At 43.7% G+C, this 18,927-nt stretch overlaps 1 protein-coding gene across 8 annotated transcripts in view; it reads right to left on the minus strand.

The window, feature by feature from the left end:
- DOCK7 (dedicator of cytokinesis 7) overlaps positions 1-18,927 on the minus strand; it is a 256,466-nt gene that overhangs the window by 1,779 nt on the left and 235,760 nt on the right. For all 8 annotated transcript variants that reach the window (XM_060231922.1, XM_060231930.1, XM_060231929.1 and 5 more), the window contains 2 exons: positions 11,316-11,422; positions 8,225-8,392 (listed from right to left, as the gene is read on the minus strand). In XM_060231922.1, coding sequence (XP_060087905.1) covers positions 8,225-8,392; positions 11,316-11,422 — 275 coding nt within the window. The remainder of the gene's footprint in view (positions 1-8,224; positions 8,393-11,315; positions 11,423-18,927) is intronic.

Below are 18,927 nucleotides of genomic sequence, written 5' to 3' on the forward strand. Positions count from 1 at the left end.
GGTTTACAAATTTTATGCAATCTGATATTCAGAATGTTTTAGCATTCATTTTTGTGTACGCTTTATAGTAAAAGTTATACATTTTTATGAATTGTGTTATAGGTAGCTTGACCTTCTATTACACAGGTTTTGCCAGTACAGAGTGGAATGTTCCACTGACAGTGTTTTTTGTGCATATTTCCTTCATTACTCAGTAATAACCATTATAAGAAGCAGTAGGTATGATCTAGCCAAAATTAAGTCATATTAAGGGACCCTGATTCAGTAGCAGCCAATTTTTGTGCTCTTGTTTAAGTCCTTAGTGCAAAAGTATATTTCTTCCCGGGGGGCGGGCACAAATCTGTGAACATGGAAACCACTTTTTCATTTAACTTGCACACTATGGAAATGAAGCTAAATTTAGCAAATTTACTCTCAAATTTGAATATAGTAGATTCTACAAGATAACACTTTTGAAAAACACTGCATCTAAAGAAGTGGGCTCTGCCCATAAAAGATGATGCCGGCCTAAAGTTTTGTTAGCCTTTAAAGTGCCTAAGACACCTGTTTATTTTTGAAATGAATGTCTTAAATCAATATGTGAATTTCTGTGGGATATAACCACATTATCCAGTCCTATACATCCAGGCAATTATTTTTCCTGGATTCATGCCTAACTGTCCAGTGGAATAACATCTATTGAAAATGGTGGTATCAGCTGGCCCGTCAATCAAACAACACTCTTTTCCCTTCTTAAATCTATTTTGTATATAAAAAATTAATACTAAATAACATTTCATGTTAAGCTTCTTAACATAAATCTGACCTGAAGTGCCTGTGGGCTACACTAAATAGGGGTGTGAATTTGGCTTCCCCAAGCCAAAAAAAAAATGCCTTGCCAGTATTTCCTAAGCCAAATACAAATTCAGGAAACTTCTTGGCTACCAAATAGTGTCCTGAATTCTTCAGCTTCACCTCAAGCTTTTTGGTATTGCTGACTTCCCTTCCATCCCCCAGTCACTGGCTGGGAGGGGAAGGCATTTAAATCTGATAGCTGACCAGAAGAGGGAAAAACAGGTTTCCTACCTGTAACTGATCTTCGAGTGGTCATCTGTGCAGTCACACTGATGGGAATAAGGCGCCTGCGCCGATCTCGATCGGTAAACTTAAAAGCTGCGGATTTCCACGCCGACGTCCCAGTGCGCATGCCCAGGAGCCCCACCGTGCATGCTCACTGCGACGGGCGCGGACATCCTGCCAGTTCCTTCTGACCGCCACATCAGCCCAGAGATGGACCGGCCGCAGCGGGGAAGGAGGGCGGGGAGTGTGACTGCACAGATGACCACTTGAAGATCATCAGTTACAGGTAGGAAACCTGTTTATCTTCTTCGTGGTCTCTGTGCATCACACTGATGGGAGACTAGCAAGCCAAGACCTTACCTGGAGGCGGGAGCAACGGTCCATCAACAGGAAACAGACTGCAACACCGCCCGGCCCACGGCAGATTCTCTGCGTCCTCGCAAGTCCACCGCGTAGTGGCACACAAAGGTGTGCTCGGAGGACCAGGTAGCGGCTCTACAGAAGTCCTGCAGTGGGACACCCCTCATGAACGCCGCCGACGTTGCCATCACACGAGTAGAGTGCGCTCTAATGGGCCCTGGCAAGGGTTTCTTGTTCAACAGGTAACAATGTTTAATAGTCTCCATTATCCGCTTTGACAGCCTCTGGGCCGAAATCCTTCGCCCAAGGGAAGGCTGGACATAGGACACGAAAAGTTTGGAGTCCCTCCGAAATGACTTCATGCGATGCAAATAAAACGCCAGCGCCCGTTTCACGTCAAGGGCATGCAATCTATGCTCATCGTCATTAGTCAGATTAGGGGAAAAAAACGGTAAGCAGATTTCCAGGTTGAGATGGAACGCCAAAACCACCTTGAAAAGGAAGGTGATGTCGGGCCTCAGGAGCACTCCCTCCTCGGAGAAGCACAAATAAGGGGGGGTTGCACCGCAGAGCTGCCAACTCCCCTACTCACCTCACCGAGGTAATGGCTACTAAGAAAGCCGTCTTCCAGGCCAGCAACTGGAGGGAACACGTAGCCATGGGCTCAAAGGGTCTCCCCAAAAGAGCTCGAAGAACCAGGGACAGATCCCAAGCTGGGGCCAGCTGTTTCACTGCTGGGTACAGTCTAGCTACTTCTTTCAGGAAGCGCTTGGTATCTGGATGGGCAAAGATGGTACAACCCTCCAGCTGTGAATGATGTGCCGAAATGGCTGCGAGATACACTCGAACTGAGGACACCAAAAGCCCCTTGTCCAAAAGGGACAGTAGGAAATCAAAAATGACAGGCAGGCCCGCCGTCACTGGGTCTCTGGCCCGAGTAGAGGAGAATTGGACGAACACCCCCCACTTATAGGAGTACGCCCTACGGGTGGAGGGTTTCCTGCTATTTAGCATCACAAACTGAGCCCTGGTAGACAGAGGTGCTACTGGAGGCGCCAGGCCGTCAGCTTCAGCTGCAGGATGTCGTGATGCACCACCTGCCCCCCGTGCAGCAACAGAAGGTCTGGGGCCTGAGGGAAGTGGTGGAACACCCCGCCGGCTAGGCGAAGAAGCAGCGGGAACCAATGTTGTCTCGGCTACCAGGGCGTCACGAGAATGCCCTCCGGCTGTTCCCTGACAATCTTCTGGACCACCCTGGTAATCAGGGGAATAGGCGGGAAGAGGTAAACCCTGTGCCGACTTTAAGGTACAAGGAGCCCGTCCCCGAGGGACAGCGGGTCCGCCCCTCCCCGGCAGCAGAAGAGCGCGCACCTCCTGTTTGCACGGGTGGCAAACACGTCGAGCTCGGGCGTCTCCCACAGGACAAAGACAGGGCGCAGGAATTTCCAATTGAGTTCCCACTCGTGTATGGAAGCACCCCCTTGACTGAGAAAGTCCGCCTGGGCATTCAGATCTCCCAGGAGGTGAGTGACACCAGTGACACCCCCAATGCGATGCACATCTCCCATAAGGTTAGAGCCAGTCCACAGAGTCTGCGGGAAACTGTGCCTCCCTGCCGGTTCACATACGCCATTGCCGTGGTGTTGTCCATCAGGACTGCCACTGTTCTGTCCCTGAGGGACCTGTGGAAAGACTGGACAGCATGGAATATTGTTAACAGTTCTAGAAAGTTGATATGGTGGTGCGCCTGGGACTGAGGCCATCGGTCTCCTACACAGAAACCCTCCATATGCGCCCCCCAGTCCCACAGAGAGGTGTCCTTAGTGATTGTGAGGGACAGAGGTTCTCTGTGAAAGGGTGCACCCTCCATCAGATGGTCTTTCTGTGCCCACAAATCGAGAGATGCCAGGACCTCTGGTGGAAGAGTCAGGCGACGCTCGGGAGAGTCCCGTCTGCAGTTGAAGTGCGTCAGAAACCATAGCTGCAGCGGCCGCATGCGTAGCCTCGCAAAAACTAAAACTGAAGTGGTGGCGGCCATCAGGCCCAGCAGCTGCTGGAACTGACGAGCTGTGCCCGATGGGTTGCGCTGGAGAGACTGCACCGACTGAATGATGTCGTCCGCCCGATCGGACGGCAGGAATGCCCTGCAGGCCCGAGAGTCCAGAACGGCCCCAATGAATTGGACCCTCTGCAACGGTTGAAGCCGAGATTTCTTGTGATTCACTTGCAGACCCAGGTCTCGTAACAGAGAGAGAGTAGTGGCGATGTGGCGCAGTAGAGTCTCCCGAGAGGGTGCGACTAGGAGCCAATCGTCTATGTACGGAAACAGGGTTATCCCCTGTAACCATAGGTAGGCTGCAATCACCACCATAGTCTTTGTAAAGACCCTGGGGGCCGTAGATAGGCCAAAGGGCAGGGCCCGATACGGAAAGTGGTTGGATCCAATCGTAAACCGCAGGAATTTTCTGTGAAGGGGGTGAATGGACACGTGAAAGTAGGCGTCTTTTAGATCTAATGTGGCCATCCAGTCCTCGCGGTTCAGAAGAGGGAGGATACTCGGCAGAAATGTCATCCGGAACTTGTGGTAACTGATGAATAAGTTCAGAGCCCGGAGGTCCATGATGGGCCGCAGACCTCCGTCCCGTTTCGGAACTATAAAATAACGGGAATAAAAACCGAGCCTGCTCTGACTGGAAGGAACACGCTCGATGGCATCCTTTTGAAGAAGAGAGGTGACTTCTTCTCTTAACGTGTCCGTGGGACTGGTGGAAACGAAAGTGGGGGTAGGAGGATTCTGAAAAAATTATATCACGTAGCCCCTCCTTATTATGCCAAGGACCCACTTGTCGGTGGTGATAGCTGACCATGCCTTCAAAAATGGGAAGAGGCAGGTGCAGTCCGAAGTAGAAGAATGGCATGGGGGCAGGGCCAAAGGGCAGTCAAAGGCCCTGCTTGGGCTGTTTCGACCCCTTCTGTCTGGACGATTGCGTAGCTGGTGGAGAATACTTTGGCTTTGGTGTGTACGGCTGTTTGGAAAATGGTGATGCAGACTTCGGACGCCAAGGTTGGTCCGGTGACTTAGGAAATGGTTTCCTGCTCCAAGGCTTCGGCCACGGGCGCTTGGACTGGGAACGCGATGTGGAGACCCCCAGGTTCCTAGATGTTTTTATGCTTTTGTCCATTTCCTGCAACACCGAATCAGTGGTTGCACTGAACAGACCTGAGCCATCAAATGGCAAATCCTCTATATAGGCCTGGGTATCATGTTGGAGAGCAGTGGACTGCAGCCAGGAGTGGCGACGTAAGGCAATGGCTGTGGTTAAGGTCTTTGCACAGGTATCGCCTGAATGCTTGGAAGAGTTCAGCTGTTGTTTAGCCAGAAGCATGCCTTCCTTCTGGAGCTTCCGAAAGGCGTTCCTGCTCTGCTCTGGGAGACTGGGAAGGAGCGTAGAAACCTGGTCCCATAGAGCGTATTGGTAACGGCCCATACAGGCCGCATAATTGGCAATCTTGACGCCCAAGGACCCCGCAGAGTATAACCTTCTGCCCATATTGTCTAACTTCTTCCCCTCCTTATCAGGAGGGGTAGAGTGAGTCTTTTCTGCCTTCGAAGATGATGAAACCACAACGGAGTTCAGTTGCGGATGATTGTACAGGAACTCCACACCTGATTCCTGGATACAGTACATATGATCTAGGCACCGGGACGATATCGGTGTCGACACCGGCTTGTCCCAAGAGGTCTTAGCTGTATGAAGCATGACATTGGTCAGAGGCAAAGCCACCGCAGTGGAAGTGTCCATCTGGACAATGTCAAAGACACTGTCGGTAATGACAGGTTGAGGTTGAGTGGTGGTAAGCGATAGCGACTCGGCCATCCGTTTAATAAGGTCCCCATAGGATTTCAAATCTTCCAAAGGGGAAATGGGCTGTTCCTCAGATTCTTCTGTGAAGGGAAGGGTTCCCCGGGTGAGGAAGCCTCCTGTTCCGCAGCAGATGATCCCTCTTCCGGCCTAGGGGACGCAGCTGGTGAGTCCGACTGGTCCAACACATGTGGATCCGGTGGCGACGCTTAACGCCTGGGTTTAGGCTTAGGTTTCTCCGATGGGGCTCTATGCCGGGTCGCTTGCCTTGTGTCCTCGACCTCGGGAGGTTTCGACGCCAAAGCCGATGGCAGATGCCGCGGCGGACGATACGACGTTCTAGACCGGTAGGAGGCGTCGGAGGATTGATCCCAATCCAGCTGGTGAGGAGGGAGCCACGGGAAGGATGGCTGCATGGGGTAGGCCCCATACAAATATTGCCATTTTCTCTGATCCCAGGGGATCTGCGCAGGAGGGTGCTGCGGATCGACATCCCGACATCGAGGCGATGGGTTCCTGGACGACTGGTCCATAGGTCCTCTCTCCTGGTCCCGAGAATGTGGGCTACGGGATCGAAGGGGTTGGAGTCGAACCGGCGGGCTCCGCTCGGTACCGGATCGTTGCGCGGACTCGATCTCCCGGTCGGAATCAGAGGAGATGACGAGCTCCGTCAACATCAAGGTGATCGGACGAGTCGGGGAAGCAAATAGCTTCAACGGCGGGATGATCGGTGCCGTCGGGTCCGAAGGGGAGACAGGAGAGGCGGAAGAGATGGATTTGCGTTTCGGCTTATCCAATCTTCTCGCCTTTTTCTTCTTCTCTCCCTGCAAGCCCTTATCCTCCTTAGACCGTTTAGCAGGCACAGAGGATTCCGACAAGACAGCCGAGGCAGTGCGCTTTGTATGGCGCTCGGCGTTGGAAATAAGGCGCTCGGTATCGACCGCTGTCGATGTCGATGGCACAGCGGTGGCGATAGGTTGATCGACCCGTTCTGTCGCCGAACGCTCAGGAGACAGCGTCTGTTCCATGAGGGCTACCGCAAGCCTCACCGCCCTATTCTTCCGGGTCTGTCTCGAAAACTTAGCACAATGCGTGCAAGAGTCAGGCTGATGTAGCTCTCCGAGGCACAGTAAACAGAGTGAGTGCCCGTTGGGTGGAGCTATCTTGCTCCCGCACTTGGAGCACCTCTGGAAAAATCCCCACCGCCTTTCCATACACAGCCGGGAAGGCAGCAAAAAACAGGGGGGGGGGGGACGGAAAGTTCGCGTTTCAACCCACGCGCACAATAAGGAACTAATTCGCTATACTAACTAACAACTATAATAACTATCTACAACTAACTACAAATCTACAAATATAAAGAGAAAAAAGTTCACCAACCGAAGCAGAAAGATCGACTGATCAGTGCGGCGGTCAGAAGAGAACTGGCGGGATGTCCGCGCCCGTCGCAGTAAGCATGCGTGGTGGGGCTCCTGGGCATGTGCACTGGGATGTCGGCGCGGAAATCCGCAGCTTTTAAGTTTACCGATCGAGATTGGCGCAGGCGCCTTATTCCCATCAGTGTGATGCACAGAGACCACGAAGAAGATCTGAAACTGACAACTTGTCAGTTTCACTTCCCTGCGCCAGCAGCAGGGGGAGGGAGGGGGAAAGCATTTGAACATGACTTCTCTCTGTCCCTTCCCTTCTAGAGTTCTTCTGCCATGGCGGGGTGACTGACGGAGGCAAGGCACAGGGAGAAAACATGTTTACATGCCAACCTGGCCGCTGTGGTGGGGAAGCAAAGGGGAGTAGTTTAAACATGCCTCCCCTTTCTCCCTCCGGTTCCCCAGCTGTCTGCTGTAGCTAGGAAAGCAAAGGGGAGGTATTTTAATGTGCCTCCCCTTTGTCCTTTCAGTTCCCCAACCATCCATCATGGCAGGTGGCTGGGGAAGTGAAGAGGAGGTCTTTCAAATATGCCTCCTCTTTCTCCCTTAGTTTACCCAGCCATCCCACCATGTCAGGGCAGCTGGGGAAGTGAAGGGAAGGCATTTTAACGTGCCTCCCCTTTCTCTCTTTGTTTCCCCAGCTTTTTGCTGCAGGAAGCAAAGGGAGAAAGTGAGGCATGTCAAACTGCCTCCCCTTTGCTTCCCCAGCCACCTGGCCAGGGAAGGAAGAGCAAGAAGGCATGTTTAAATGCCTTCCCTCCACAAGTCATCTGTCTGTACTCACTGGTTAGTTTCTCTCTTGTCTTCCATACAGCTGTTAGAAGAAGACGACACTGGATTTATATTCTGCCCTCCACTCAAGAGTCTCAGAGTGGCTCACAATCTCCTTTATCTTCCTCCCCCACAACAAATACCCTGTGAGGTGGGTGGGGCTGAGAGTTCTCCCAGAAGCTGCCCTTTTAAGGACAAGCTCTGTGATAACTATGGCTGACCCAAGGCCATTCCAGCAGGTGCAAGTGGAGGAGTGGGGAATCAAACCCGATTCTCCCAGATAAGAGTCTGCACACTTAACCACTACATCAAACTGGCTCTCAAATGGCCTAAGCCCAACTAACTGGTGGGAGTGAAACTGATTAGCAGAAGTGACAGGGAGCGTAAACATGTCTTCTTGTTCTCCCCCTAATATAATACATCTGAATATATTTGGAAATACCGAATATTTCCCAAAACCTAACACTAAATGTTGGCTGTTTTTCTGAAGGATTGTGAAATGTGCACCTGGGATCTAACAGGCATCATCTGGGCCATCTGTCAATTACTGCATGCTACATTCTGTCCATGGCAGAATGGAAAAGCCACCAAACTTTAGGATAGCTGCACAATAAGGAGATTATAAGCATCTTACTGCACTTTGGTAGGAATTCTTAATTTACATTTCTCTCCATACTATTCTACCCCAGCAATGTTTTGTTTTTCAAATTTTAACCAAGAGATGTTAAGATATATTAGAATGACCTGTGGCAAGAGGCAGGAAGCACAGCCTTGTATAATTGGGGGATTTTTCTATTGATCAGGGGCTGAAGTGCTTCCTTGAGACGATGATAATTTCTTTCAAGCTCCCGTTGATATTCTTTTTGGTCAGGACCAATCAGACTTTTGTTCTTCCGCAGAGCATCTTCACATCTAGAAAACAAAACCACTTTCAACAATAGACAAAGATACCTGTTGACATTATTCCATCAGTTCCCCTTTGCTTACGCCTAAACCTTCTGGTCTACAACCCTAATTGTACTCTTCTGGAAGTATTTTAATCAAAATCAATAGAATGTTCTTCAGTGGCTACAAAGTGTGACATTGTGCCTAGGTAGACTTAAGAATGTAAGAACATAAGAGAAGCCATGTTGGATCAGGCCAATGGCCCATCCAGTCCAACACTCTGTATCACACAGTGGCCTATATATATATATATGTATGTATACACACACACACACTGTAGCTAATAGCCACTGATGGACCTCTGCTCCATATTTTTACCAATCCCCTCTTGAAGCTGGCAATGCTTGTAGCCGCCACCACCTCCTGTGGCAGTGAATTCCACATGTTAATCACCCTTTGAGTGAAGAAGTACTTCCTTTTATCCGTTTTAACCTGACTACTCAGCAATTTCATTGAATGCCCACGAGTTCTTGTATTGTGAGAAAGGGAGAAAAGTACTTCTTTCTCTACTTTCTCCATCCCATGCATAATCTTGTAAACCTCTATCATGTCACCCCACAGTCGACGTTTCTCCAAGCTAAAGAGCCCCAAGCGTTTTAACCTTTCTTCATAGGGAAAGTGTTCCAAACCTTTAATCATTCTAGTTGCCCTTTTCTGCACTTTTTCCAATGCTATAATATCCTTTTTGAGGTGACCAGAATTGTACACGGTATTCCAAATGAGACCGCACCATTGATTTATACAGGGACATTATGCTACTGGCTGATTTCTTTTCAATTCCCTTCCTAATAATTCCCAGCATAGCGTTGGCCTTTTTTATTGCAATCGCACACTGTCTTGACATTTTCAGTGAATTATCTACCATGACCCCAAGATCTCTCTCTTGGTCAGTCTCTACCAGTTCACAACCCATCAACTTGTATTTGTAGCTGGGATTCTTGGCCCCAATGTGCATTACTTTGCACTTGGCCACATTGAACCTCATCTGCCACGTTGACGCCCACTCACCCAGCCTCAACAGATCCCTTTGGAGTGCCTGACAATCCTCTCTGGTTCTCACTACCCTGAATAATTTAGTGTCATCTGCAAACATGGCCACTTCACTGCTTACTCCCAACTCCAGATCATTAATGAACAGGTTAAAGAGCATGGGACCCTGTACTGAGCCCTGCGGCACCCCACTGCTTACCATCCTCCACTGCGAAGACTGCCCATTTATACTCACTCTCTGCTTCCTATTAATTAGTCAGTTTTTGATCCACAAGAGGACCTGTCCTTTTACTCCATGACTCTCAAGGTTACTAAGGAGCCTTTGATGAGGAACTTTATCAAAAGCTTTCTGGAAGTCAAGGTAAACAACATCTATTGGGTCCCCTTTGTTAACATGTTTGTTCACCCCCTCAAAGAACTGTAACAGGTTAGTGAGGCAAGATCTTCCCTTACAGAACCCATGCTGAGTATTCCTCAATAACTTGTGTTCATCAATGTGCCTACTCATTCTGTCCTTGATAACGGTTTCTACCAACTTTCCTAATATTGAAGTCAGACTGACTGGCCTGTAATTTCCCGGATCTCCTCTGGAGCCCTTTTTAAAGATGGGGGTGACATTTGCTACCTTCCAGTCCTCAGGAACGGAGGCAGATTTCAATGAAAGATTACAGATTTTTGTCAGGAGATCCACAAGGTCAACTTTGAGTTCTTTCAAAACTCTTGGATGTATGCCATCCGGACCTGGTGACTTATTAGTTTTTAATTTGTCAATCAGCTGTAGGACCTCCTCTCTTGTCACCTCAATTTGACTCAGGTCTTTCAACACCCCTTCCAAAATTAGTGGTTCTGGAGCAGGCAAACACTTCTCGTCTTCCACAGTGAAGACAGAGGCAAAAAATGCATTCAGCTTCTTAGCCATTTCCCTATCCTCCTTCAGTAATCCTTTGACCCCTTGGTCATCCAAGGGCCCCACTGCCTCCCCGGCTGGTTTCCTGCTTCTAATATATTTGAAGAAATTTTTATTGTTGGTCTATACGTTTTTTGCAATATGCTCCTGATAGTCCCTTTTTGCCTGCCTGATCACAGTCTTGCATTTGATTTGCCACAGCCTGTGTTCCCTTTTATTAACCTAACTTGGACTAGCTTTCCACTGCTTAAAGGAGTCCTTTTTACCTTTTACAGCTTCCATTACTTTGTTTGTTAACCATGCAGGCCTTCTCTTATACTTCTATGAAACACAAACTTGGTTTTTCTGATCTTGGATTGCCCAAGTCACATTTGCAATCTTACTACTTCACAATTCTTCAAGAGCATTTTTAATTTAATTAATCCTAGGAAGGATGTTTCCAAATTGATATTTATATCACATAATTGGTACCACTTAAAATTCTGTCAATTAACTGTGGAGCACATTCCAAAGCATAATGAGTTCAGTGACTTTGTTATTTTTCATTATGGAAAGAAAGTGCTCAAAGCATCTGTGCTCACAATCCTTTTCATACAAGTACAAGGGGGAGTCCCTGCATATATAGAGACCCAAAGGCACATTGGAGTAATGGCCAATGAACTTAGGAAGAACTGACGTTATTGCTATTCAATAAATACCAATTATTTGGTAGCATTTGTTCAGGAAAGATGTGAGAAAAATATTTCTGTCTGAATGACATTTCTAAATCAAGTAGAATTGATCTGAGAAAACAGCAGGAGGCAGGAATCCTATCTGCTCTTACTTAGGAGTAAATCACATAGCAGTCAGTGGCCCTTGAATGCAAGTAAACATAAACATGATTTGTGTGAAATAGAAAGAATACCAATGTCATCTAGTTCAATTTATTGCTTTAAAAGAAAACATTTTAAGAAAATTGAAAAAAGGAGTACTTTAGAGACAGCACCACAATACCTTTTTGTGAAGTCTTTGAAGCAAAGACGTAGCTTGTTATGGTGACGAAAGAGTTTTGGATCATTAGGTATTTCAGACAAAAATACTTGTGCAACTTCTAGTGGTCCCTTATAACAGAAGAAGATAGTGAGATTTTATGTAGGCCCTGGCTCAGAAGCTATCTAATGCACACAAAAATATTAAGATACGTGCAACATTTCTTAGGGTCATCTCTACAACAGAGTCCTAGAAGGATAGTGCCCTAAGTGATGAGTGTCAACGGAAGTTTGGGAAATTGGCCTTTTTTTAAAAAAAAGAGGAATTGTTGGATTTTCTGGCAAATGGAGAAAGTTATGGGGTGACAATAAAGGCAAGTTCAAATCCAACCCTTTTATATCTACTCAAAGGCAGAGATGGTCATTGCTCAGGAGCTGTCCAAGTGGTTTAAGCCCTAGACTTTGAAGGCCCTTTTCTTCCGAAATATATCCTGCCTTCAAAGGAGGGGATCTCATTTCACTCTTCTTCACTATTTCCCGAAAGCCCCTACAGTCTTTCTCCTCTTCCTACTTCTTTCTGACCTTCTCACATACTAGCCACCCCACCTTTATATGCCCCATCTTCAGCCTTTTCTCCTTCCCCAAAATAGCAGCCTTACCTAGGAAAACTAAATGGTCTAGGGTGCTGGCCCAGGCCCAATTATGCAGTGCCTGCTGCAAGGCTGGGCTCAGTAGTGCAATGGGGGCCCCTCAAGGACTTGTGGGGGTCAGCTCACTTTCTCTTGTACCCCCTCCCCACACTATTTCCTCTTTTTTTCCTCTTTGCAACCCCCATATCTTCATCTTTCACTGCTTCCTTCTCGCCTTCCAATGTCAACCAATTTACCTTTTATCTGCCCCTCCCTTCTTTAGCTTGCACACACACACACAAAATTTATTTGCTATATTCATAGCTTGCCATTCTCCACAGAGGAGACCCAAGGCAAATTACATCATTCTCTTCTCCATTTTCTCCTCACGACAACCCTGTGAGGTGGGTTAGGCTGAATGTGTGACTGACCCAAGGCTAACCTGTGAGCTTCTACAGCTGCATAGAGATTTGAACTTTGGTCTCTCAGATCCTAGCCTCTTACCATTACACCACATTGGCTGTTGTGGGGTGGTCACTGTTGAATAGTAGCATTCAAACACACCTGGGTAAGTCATCCAAATTGCGTGCTCATACAGATTTTGTGGTAGCTAATGGGCCTGGCCCCAATGAGTCCTTATTTAAAGGCCAACATAGCTCTGCAAAGGCTTCTCCTCACCTTATACTGACAGAAATCAAGGCTGGAATGCTGTAATACTGTTGTGATTGCCTTGCAATGGCCACTGAGAGCACTCATTTCTTAAAGCTACAAATGCTGCTTCTATAATTTAGGAAAGCATTTAAATCCACAATGTATTTGTTTTTTATGTTTAAACCAATTTTATTATTTTGCAATATATTGTTATAATACTCATCTTCTATTATTAAAAAGTTAGTACCAATACATTACATTTTTCTCCTCCCTCTCCACCTTTTCAAGACCCCCGATGGTGTATTTTAATTAAATTGCTAAAAAAAAAGGTAATTTTGTCTATTAAAGCATCTTCATTAAAAAAAACTTCAAACAAGAAGAGAAAAAAGAAATTATAACCCATCTTCATTATAATCCTTTAGTCTTTATTGAAAGAAAGTTAAAAAAAGATATGTTCACATAGTCCCGCTTTTTAACTGTAATCCATTTATTATTCCTCAAAAGTTCATCTTCCGTAGACCATTTCAACAATAATTTATAAATTCTTGAAATCAATTTTTCATTATCACCAAACAGCATTCTCTCTAGTTCTGTTTGTTCTTGTCTTATTCCATCATTTTTAATGTCCTGTTCAAGCAAGCTCTTGATCTGTTGCAATTGAAACCAATTATATTTATATTGTAATTCTTCAGTCAATTTTAATTCCACCTTTCCTCCATGTATTTTTAACAATTGTTTGTATGATAACCACTTCTCTTCATTAATATAAGAATATAATTTTATTACTTCAGTTGGCACAGTCCAAAGCGGTTTCCTTTCGTCCCCATATCTTTTATATTTTGACCAGGTATTTAACAAATTGCTTCTTATATAGTGATGTGAGAAAAAAAGTCCATCTTACTTTTTCCATAACACATATAAGCATGCCAACCAAAGACATTTCCATGACCTTCTAGTTTTCTATTCAATAATGTCATCCATTCCTTGATCCACACCAAACATATTGCATCATGGTACAACTTTAAATCAGGCAGTTGGAAACCTCCCCTTTTTTTTGCATCAAAATTTTCATTTTAATTCTTGGTTTTTTCCCGGCCCATACAAATTCTGAAATTTTCCTTTGCCATTTATTAAATTGTTTATTATCCTTCGCTAATGGAATTGTTTGAAACAGGAACATAATTCTTGGTAAGACATTCATTCTAATTGCGGAAATTCTGCCCAGTAAAGACAAATTCAACTTGTTCCATTTTATCAAATCTCCATCAATCTTACGCCAAAGATTCTCATAATTATTTTTATACAAATCAATATTTTTGTTGTGATTTCCACACCTAAATATTTTACTTTAGAGGTAACTTAACATTCTGTTAAATTTTGTCATTCTTTCTGTTTACTTTGACATATTTTTGCACAACATTTTCGATTTTTCTTTGTTTATGTAAAAACCTGCCAGTTGTCCATACTCTTGTATCTTATGAAGCAACAATGGTGTTACATGAGTGGGATTTATAAACATTACACCATCTGCAAACACTCTGTATTTATAGGAAAAACCTCTCAGTTTCAAATCCTCTATCTCCTTATCTTCTTGAATTTGCATAAGCAAAACCTCTAAAGTCATTACAAATATCAATGGAGATAGAGGGCAACCTTGTCTTGTTCCTTTACTAATTGTCATTTTTTCTGTCAAATCTGCATTTATACAGAGTCTTGCTTGTTGTTCAGTATATATCGCCTTCACCATTCTTATAAAATCTTTTCCCAGTCTCAGTTTCTCCATCACTGCAAACATAAAATCCCATTGCACATTATCAAATGCTTTCTCTGTGTCTGCAAAAAATAATGCTACTTATTTTTCCAGATGTTTCTCATAATATTCAATGTCTATAACTGTTCTGATATTATCTCTAATTTGCCTCCTGGGAAGAAATCCTGCTTGCTCTTCTTTGATAAAATTGTTCATATGCTGTTTAAGACGTTCTGCTAAAATTCTAGCATATATTTTATAGTCATTGTTAAGTAGTGAAATTGGTCTATAGTTTTTTACATTCGTCTCTGTCTTCTTTCGGAATCAACGAGATAACTGCTTCTTTCCATGTGTTAGGTATTTTCCCATCTGTTCTTATAGTATTCATCAATTTCTGAAGTTTTGGTGATAGCACCTCCTCAAGCACTTTATAAAATTTTGCCATGAAGCCATCTGGGCCAGGTGCTTTCCCTAATTTCATTGAATTAATTGCTGCCTCTACTTCTCCTCTTTCAATTGGTTCATTTAATACCTTCTCCATATTTTCTGTTAGGGGGTTTACTTTAATTTTCTGTAAAGATACATCAATTTTTCCCTTGTCTACTTTTTGACCTTTAAACAACTTGGCGTAGTATTTATAAAATTCTCTTTTGATTCCTTCCTGGTCAACAATGTCCTTACCTCCCGATACTATTTTGTTAATAATTTTATTCTCCCTTTTTTTCTTCATTTGCCAGGCCAAATATTTTCCAGGGTTATTTGCTCCTTCAAAAGATTTCTGTTGTAGTCTTTTTAAATTCCATTCCACTTCTTTGTTTAACAAATGTCTCAATTGACTTTGTAATATTGTAATCTCTCTTATAATTTTCTTTTTCCTAGGTCTCTTTTTACGTTATTTCTCCTTTTTTTCAATCTCTTTCTGAATATCCAACATTAGTTTGTCTTTGGCTCTTTTATCAACAACGAAACAACAACAAGCCTTTATTGGCATAAAACAGATTTAGCAGTACAAATAACAATATAAGTAATATAAAATTCTGGATAACAGAATACGCAGGGGAGCTAATGTACATAAAATGAGTAAAATATATGTAATTTCAAGTTTAAGAAAATTAAATTAATAAAACAAATAAGATATGGTCATTTTAGAGCCAGTCTCTGTCGGATTTCCATGGCCTGTTGAAGAAATTCGGCAACCGTTAAAGTTAGAGCAGGTGTCATTTAAAAGTCTGTAGACTTTGCCTGAATCAGCACAGCTCAACATATCTGCTAAGGCTCTTTTATCTTTATTGTTCAGGGTAATTAAAATACCCCTCATTACCGCTTTATATGCGTCCCACACAGTTTGAAATTGAATGTCCTCTTCTTCATTTATTTGAAAGAAAGCTTTGGTCTCCTTTTCCAGAGACACCACTACTTCCTTTTTCTGTAGCAAATCTTCATTTATCCGCCATCTTAGAGTCTTTTTCACGGGTTTTGTAGACCACATTAATGGATTGTGGTCTGCCCCTACTTTAGGAAGAATCTCTATTTTTTTCATTATAAGTCCAAGATCTTTTGTAATCCATAACATATCAATTCTTGAGAAAGAATTATGCCTTGCTGAAAAGAAAGTATAGTCACATTCTTTAGGGTTAAATTCCTTCCATATATCTTCCAAACTTTCTTGTTTTACTAACTCAAAAATGACTTTGGTAATTTTCCTTCATTATTTTTTCCCCAGATCTGTCCAAAATATTTTTGACTGTTCCACTGAAATCCCCCATTATCATAATTTGCTCATACGTCACTTGATATAATTGTTGCATAATGTCTTTAAAGAAAGTCTTTTGCTCCATTTGGGGCATACAATCCCAATAACAAAGGTTTTTTGTAGTTCAACATCACTTCCACCACAATATATCTACCATCATCATCCTTAAAAATCAATTTTGGGTCTAATTCTTGTTTGACATAAAAAACAACACCCCTTTTTTCCTCCTTAACCAAGTTGTTTATTCCATAAAAAATTGTAATCCATTTGTTTAATGTGTACTTCTTGTAAGCAAGTTATATTGCATTTTTGTTTCCCAATCCAATGAAACGTTGCCCTTCTTTTTTGTGGTGAATTTAGTCCATTTACATTCCAAGATATTAATTTGTAATCCATCATGATTTTCTATTTTTAATCTGTACCCCCAGATTCCTTATATTCGTCCAAAAACTTCGTCATTTCTTGAGTGCTTGTAATTGTAAATCTCTTCCCTTTATATTCCAAACTTAAACCCTCTGGAAGTATCCATCTATATCTCATTTCATTTTCTCTCAGCTTTTCAATCAGTTTTTTGTATAATCTCCTGTCATTTATGACTTTCCTTGGCCAGTCTTTCATAATTCTTACACTAATGCCATCCACCTCCAGTGCATTTTCAAATTGTTTACTTAGAATCTTTCCCACCATGTCTCTTGTTACAAATCTTACTACCACATCTCTTGGTAATTTGTTTTTTTCTGGCATATTCAGTTAACCCTGTGAATATAGTCATAAAAGTAGCTGGTTTCATCAGGGTCATCACCCAAAAACTCAGCAATGATTCTTATTATACATGTCCTTAAATCAGTCTCACTAGATTCAAACAACCCTCTCAGACGTATCTGATTTTCCATTAGTTTACATTCTTGTAGCACTACTCTCTCCTGAATTTTTTTTATAGTGGAATCCACTGTGTCAATTCTTGAGTCTTGGTCTTTCACCTTTTCTTCAACCTCCTGCACTTTCTTTAACGCTGCTTGGGAGTCTTTCCTGAGATCCTCAATTTCTTTTTTAAAATCTTTTTTAATCACCTCTGCACTGGATGCAATGTCTTTTTTAAATTCCTTCTTACTCTCTGTTACTGAATCTTTTATTACTTTTGCCAATCTTTCCTCCATGGCATCTATTGCCTCCTGCCATTTAGATACTTTTGCTTCTTCAAGTGACCTAGCCCTCGTACAAATCTGCTTTGCTCCTGATTTATTCACAGACATCACTGCCTGCCCATTGCTAAAATAGGCTCTAAAGTTGACCTCACCAAATTAATTTCCAATTTCACAGTCTTATAGATTAAGGCATGCACTTTTAGATGAGCCTAAAATCGCCGTTCTCTGAAGCTCCTAAGTCGAGATATTAATTTTTTAAAATTTTATTTTCTTCAAAATGGCGTCCGCGGCTTTTCTGTTCCCTTTAAAAAAGTTTTTCCTTTTTCTTCTGGAGTGCTCCAAAATTAGTTCAAAACTTATAGTCCAATAGATTTCACCTTTTAATGATGATATCTGCCGGCTCCACTATTTTTTAAAGTCCCATTTACTTTTTAAATTTTTTTAAACTTTTGACCTTCTTTTAATGGCTGCCGGTACTTCTCTATGATTAAAAGTCCTAGAGAGGACTAGGAGGCTTGCAGTTTTCCCTTCTCTTAATGGCCACTTCCTTCCTTTCTTGCCACGAAGTCTCGTTTTCGATGGTTGATAAATCTCGTATTATTTCTATAATGTCATTTCCTGTGACATCCAACAAGTTAGCAGATCTGTTTCGGAGGGGGTTGTCTGGCCCGACCGCAGGTATTCAAAACAAAAGTTGTTTTCCCTCTTTTAACCTTATTTCTCCAAGTTCATTAGTCCCAAATATACCCCCTCCTTTATCTTCTTTACTTTAAAATAACGTAGTTGGATCCAGACCTTTATCTTTACTTCAAATAAGTCTCATTTTAGTCCCAGAGTGATAGATAAAGATCTTTTACCTTTAAAATCACAATTCTTTTGAACACTGTTCTCTTCAAAGATAGACAATCAGTTCCAAAGAAGCTTTGAATCCTGGTGAATTTAAGTCAATTTAATGACCTCAGAAGTCCTCTGTAGACATTAGAATGCAATCCTTCTCCGGGGACTCTTCAAAGCCAAAAAGGAACTCCACTGGGATTCCTCGTCAGCCAAAGTAAATCCCCTCAGAATTTAATATGCATGTCTTGGCCTTCCCCCTGCCTGGAAGAAGTAGGCAGAAGGTGTTAGAATCACCTTCTCTGCCCAGAACAGAGGCTCTGTTCTGCTCCTCTACAGAGAAGGACAGGTTTCTTACCTGTAACTGATGATCTTCGAGTGGTCAGATGTGCAGTCACACATATGGGTTTATCCACCAGGATCGGGCCCACCTCGGAGAATTCAAAGCAATCCTTAAGCATTAATTTTGGCGCGCCTTTCCCCTCGTCCTGGGGAGGAGGCACCGTCTGCGCATGCCTAGACGAGGGGGAGGCGCCCAACCCACTCAGTTTCTTCCCGCCGCTGTAGAGGTGTGGTAAGTGCATTAATATGATCATCCAGCAGCGGGGAAGGCTGGATGTGTATGTGTGACTGCACAGATGACCACTCGAAGATCATCAGTTACAGGTAAGAAACCTGTCCATCTTCTTCGAGGTCTCTGTGCAGTCCACCCACATATGGGTGACTGGCAAGCTATTTGTCAGGAGGCGGGTGCTGGACCTGTGAATGTAGATATTGTTAATTATTCAAGAGAATAAATTTGTACTCACAATAGATGGCATCAATCAAAGATCGATCGCAGCACAGCCTGTCCAAAGGAGGTATCACGCCGGGCA

The sequence above is a fragment of the Heteronotia binoei genome, chromosome 2 (genome assembly GCF_032191835.1).
Source record: "Heteronotia binoei isolate CCM8104 ecotype False Entrance Well chromosome 2, APGP_CSIRO_Hbin_v1, whole genome shotgun sequence".
Lineage (NCBI taxonomy): Eukaryota > Metazoa > Chordata > Lepidosauria > Squamata > Gekkonidae > Heteronotia > Heteronotia binoei.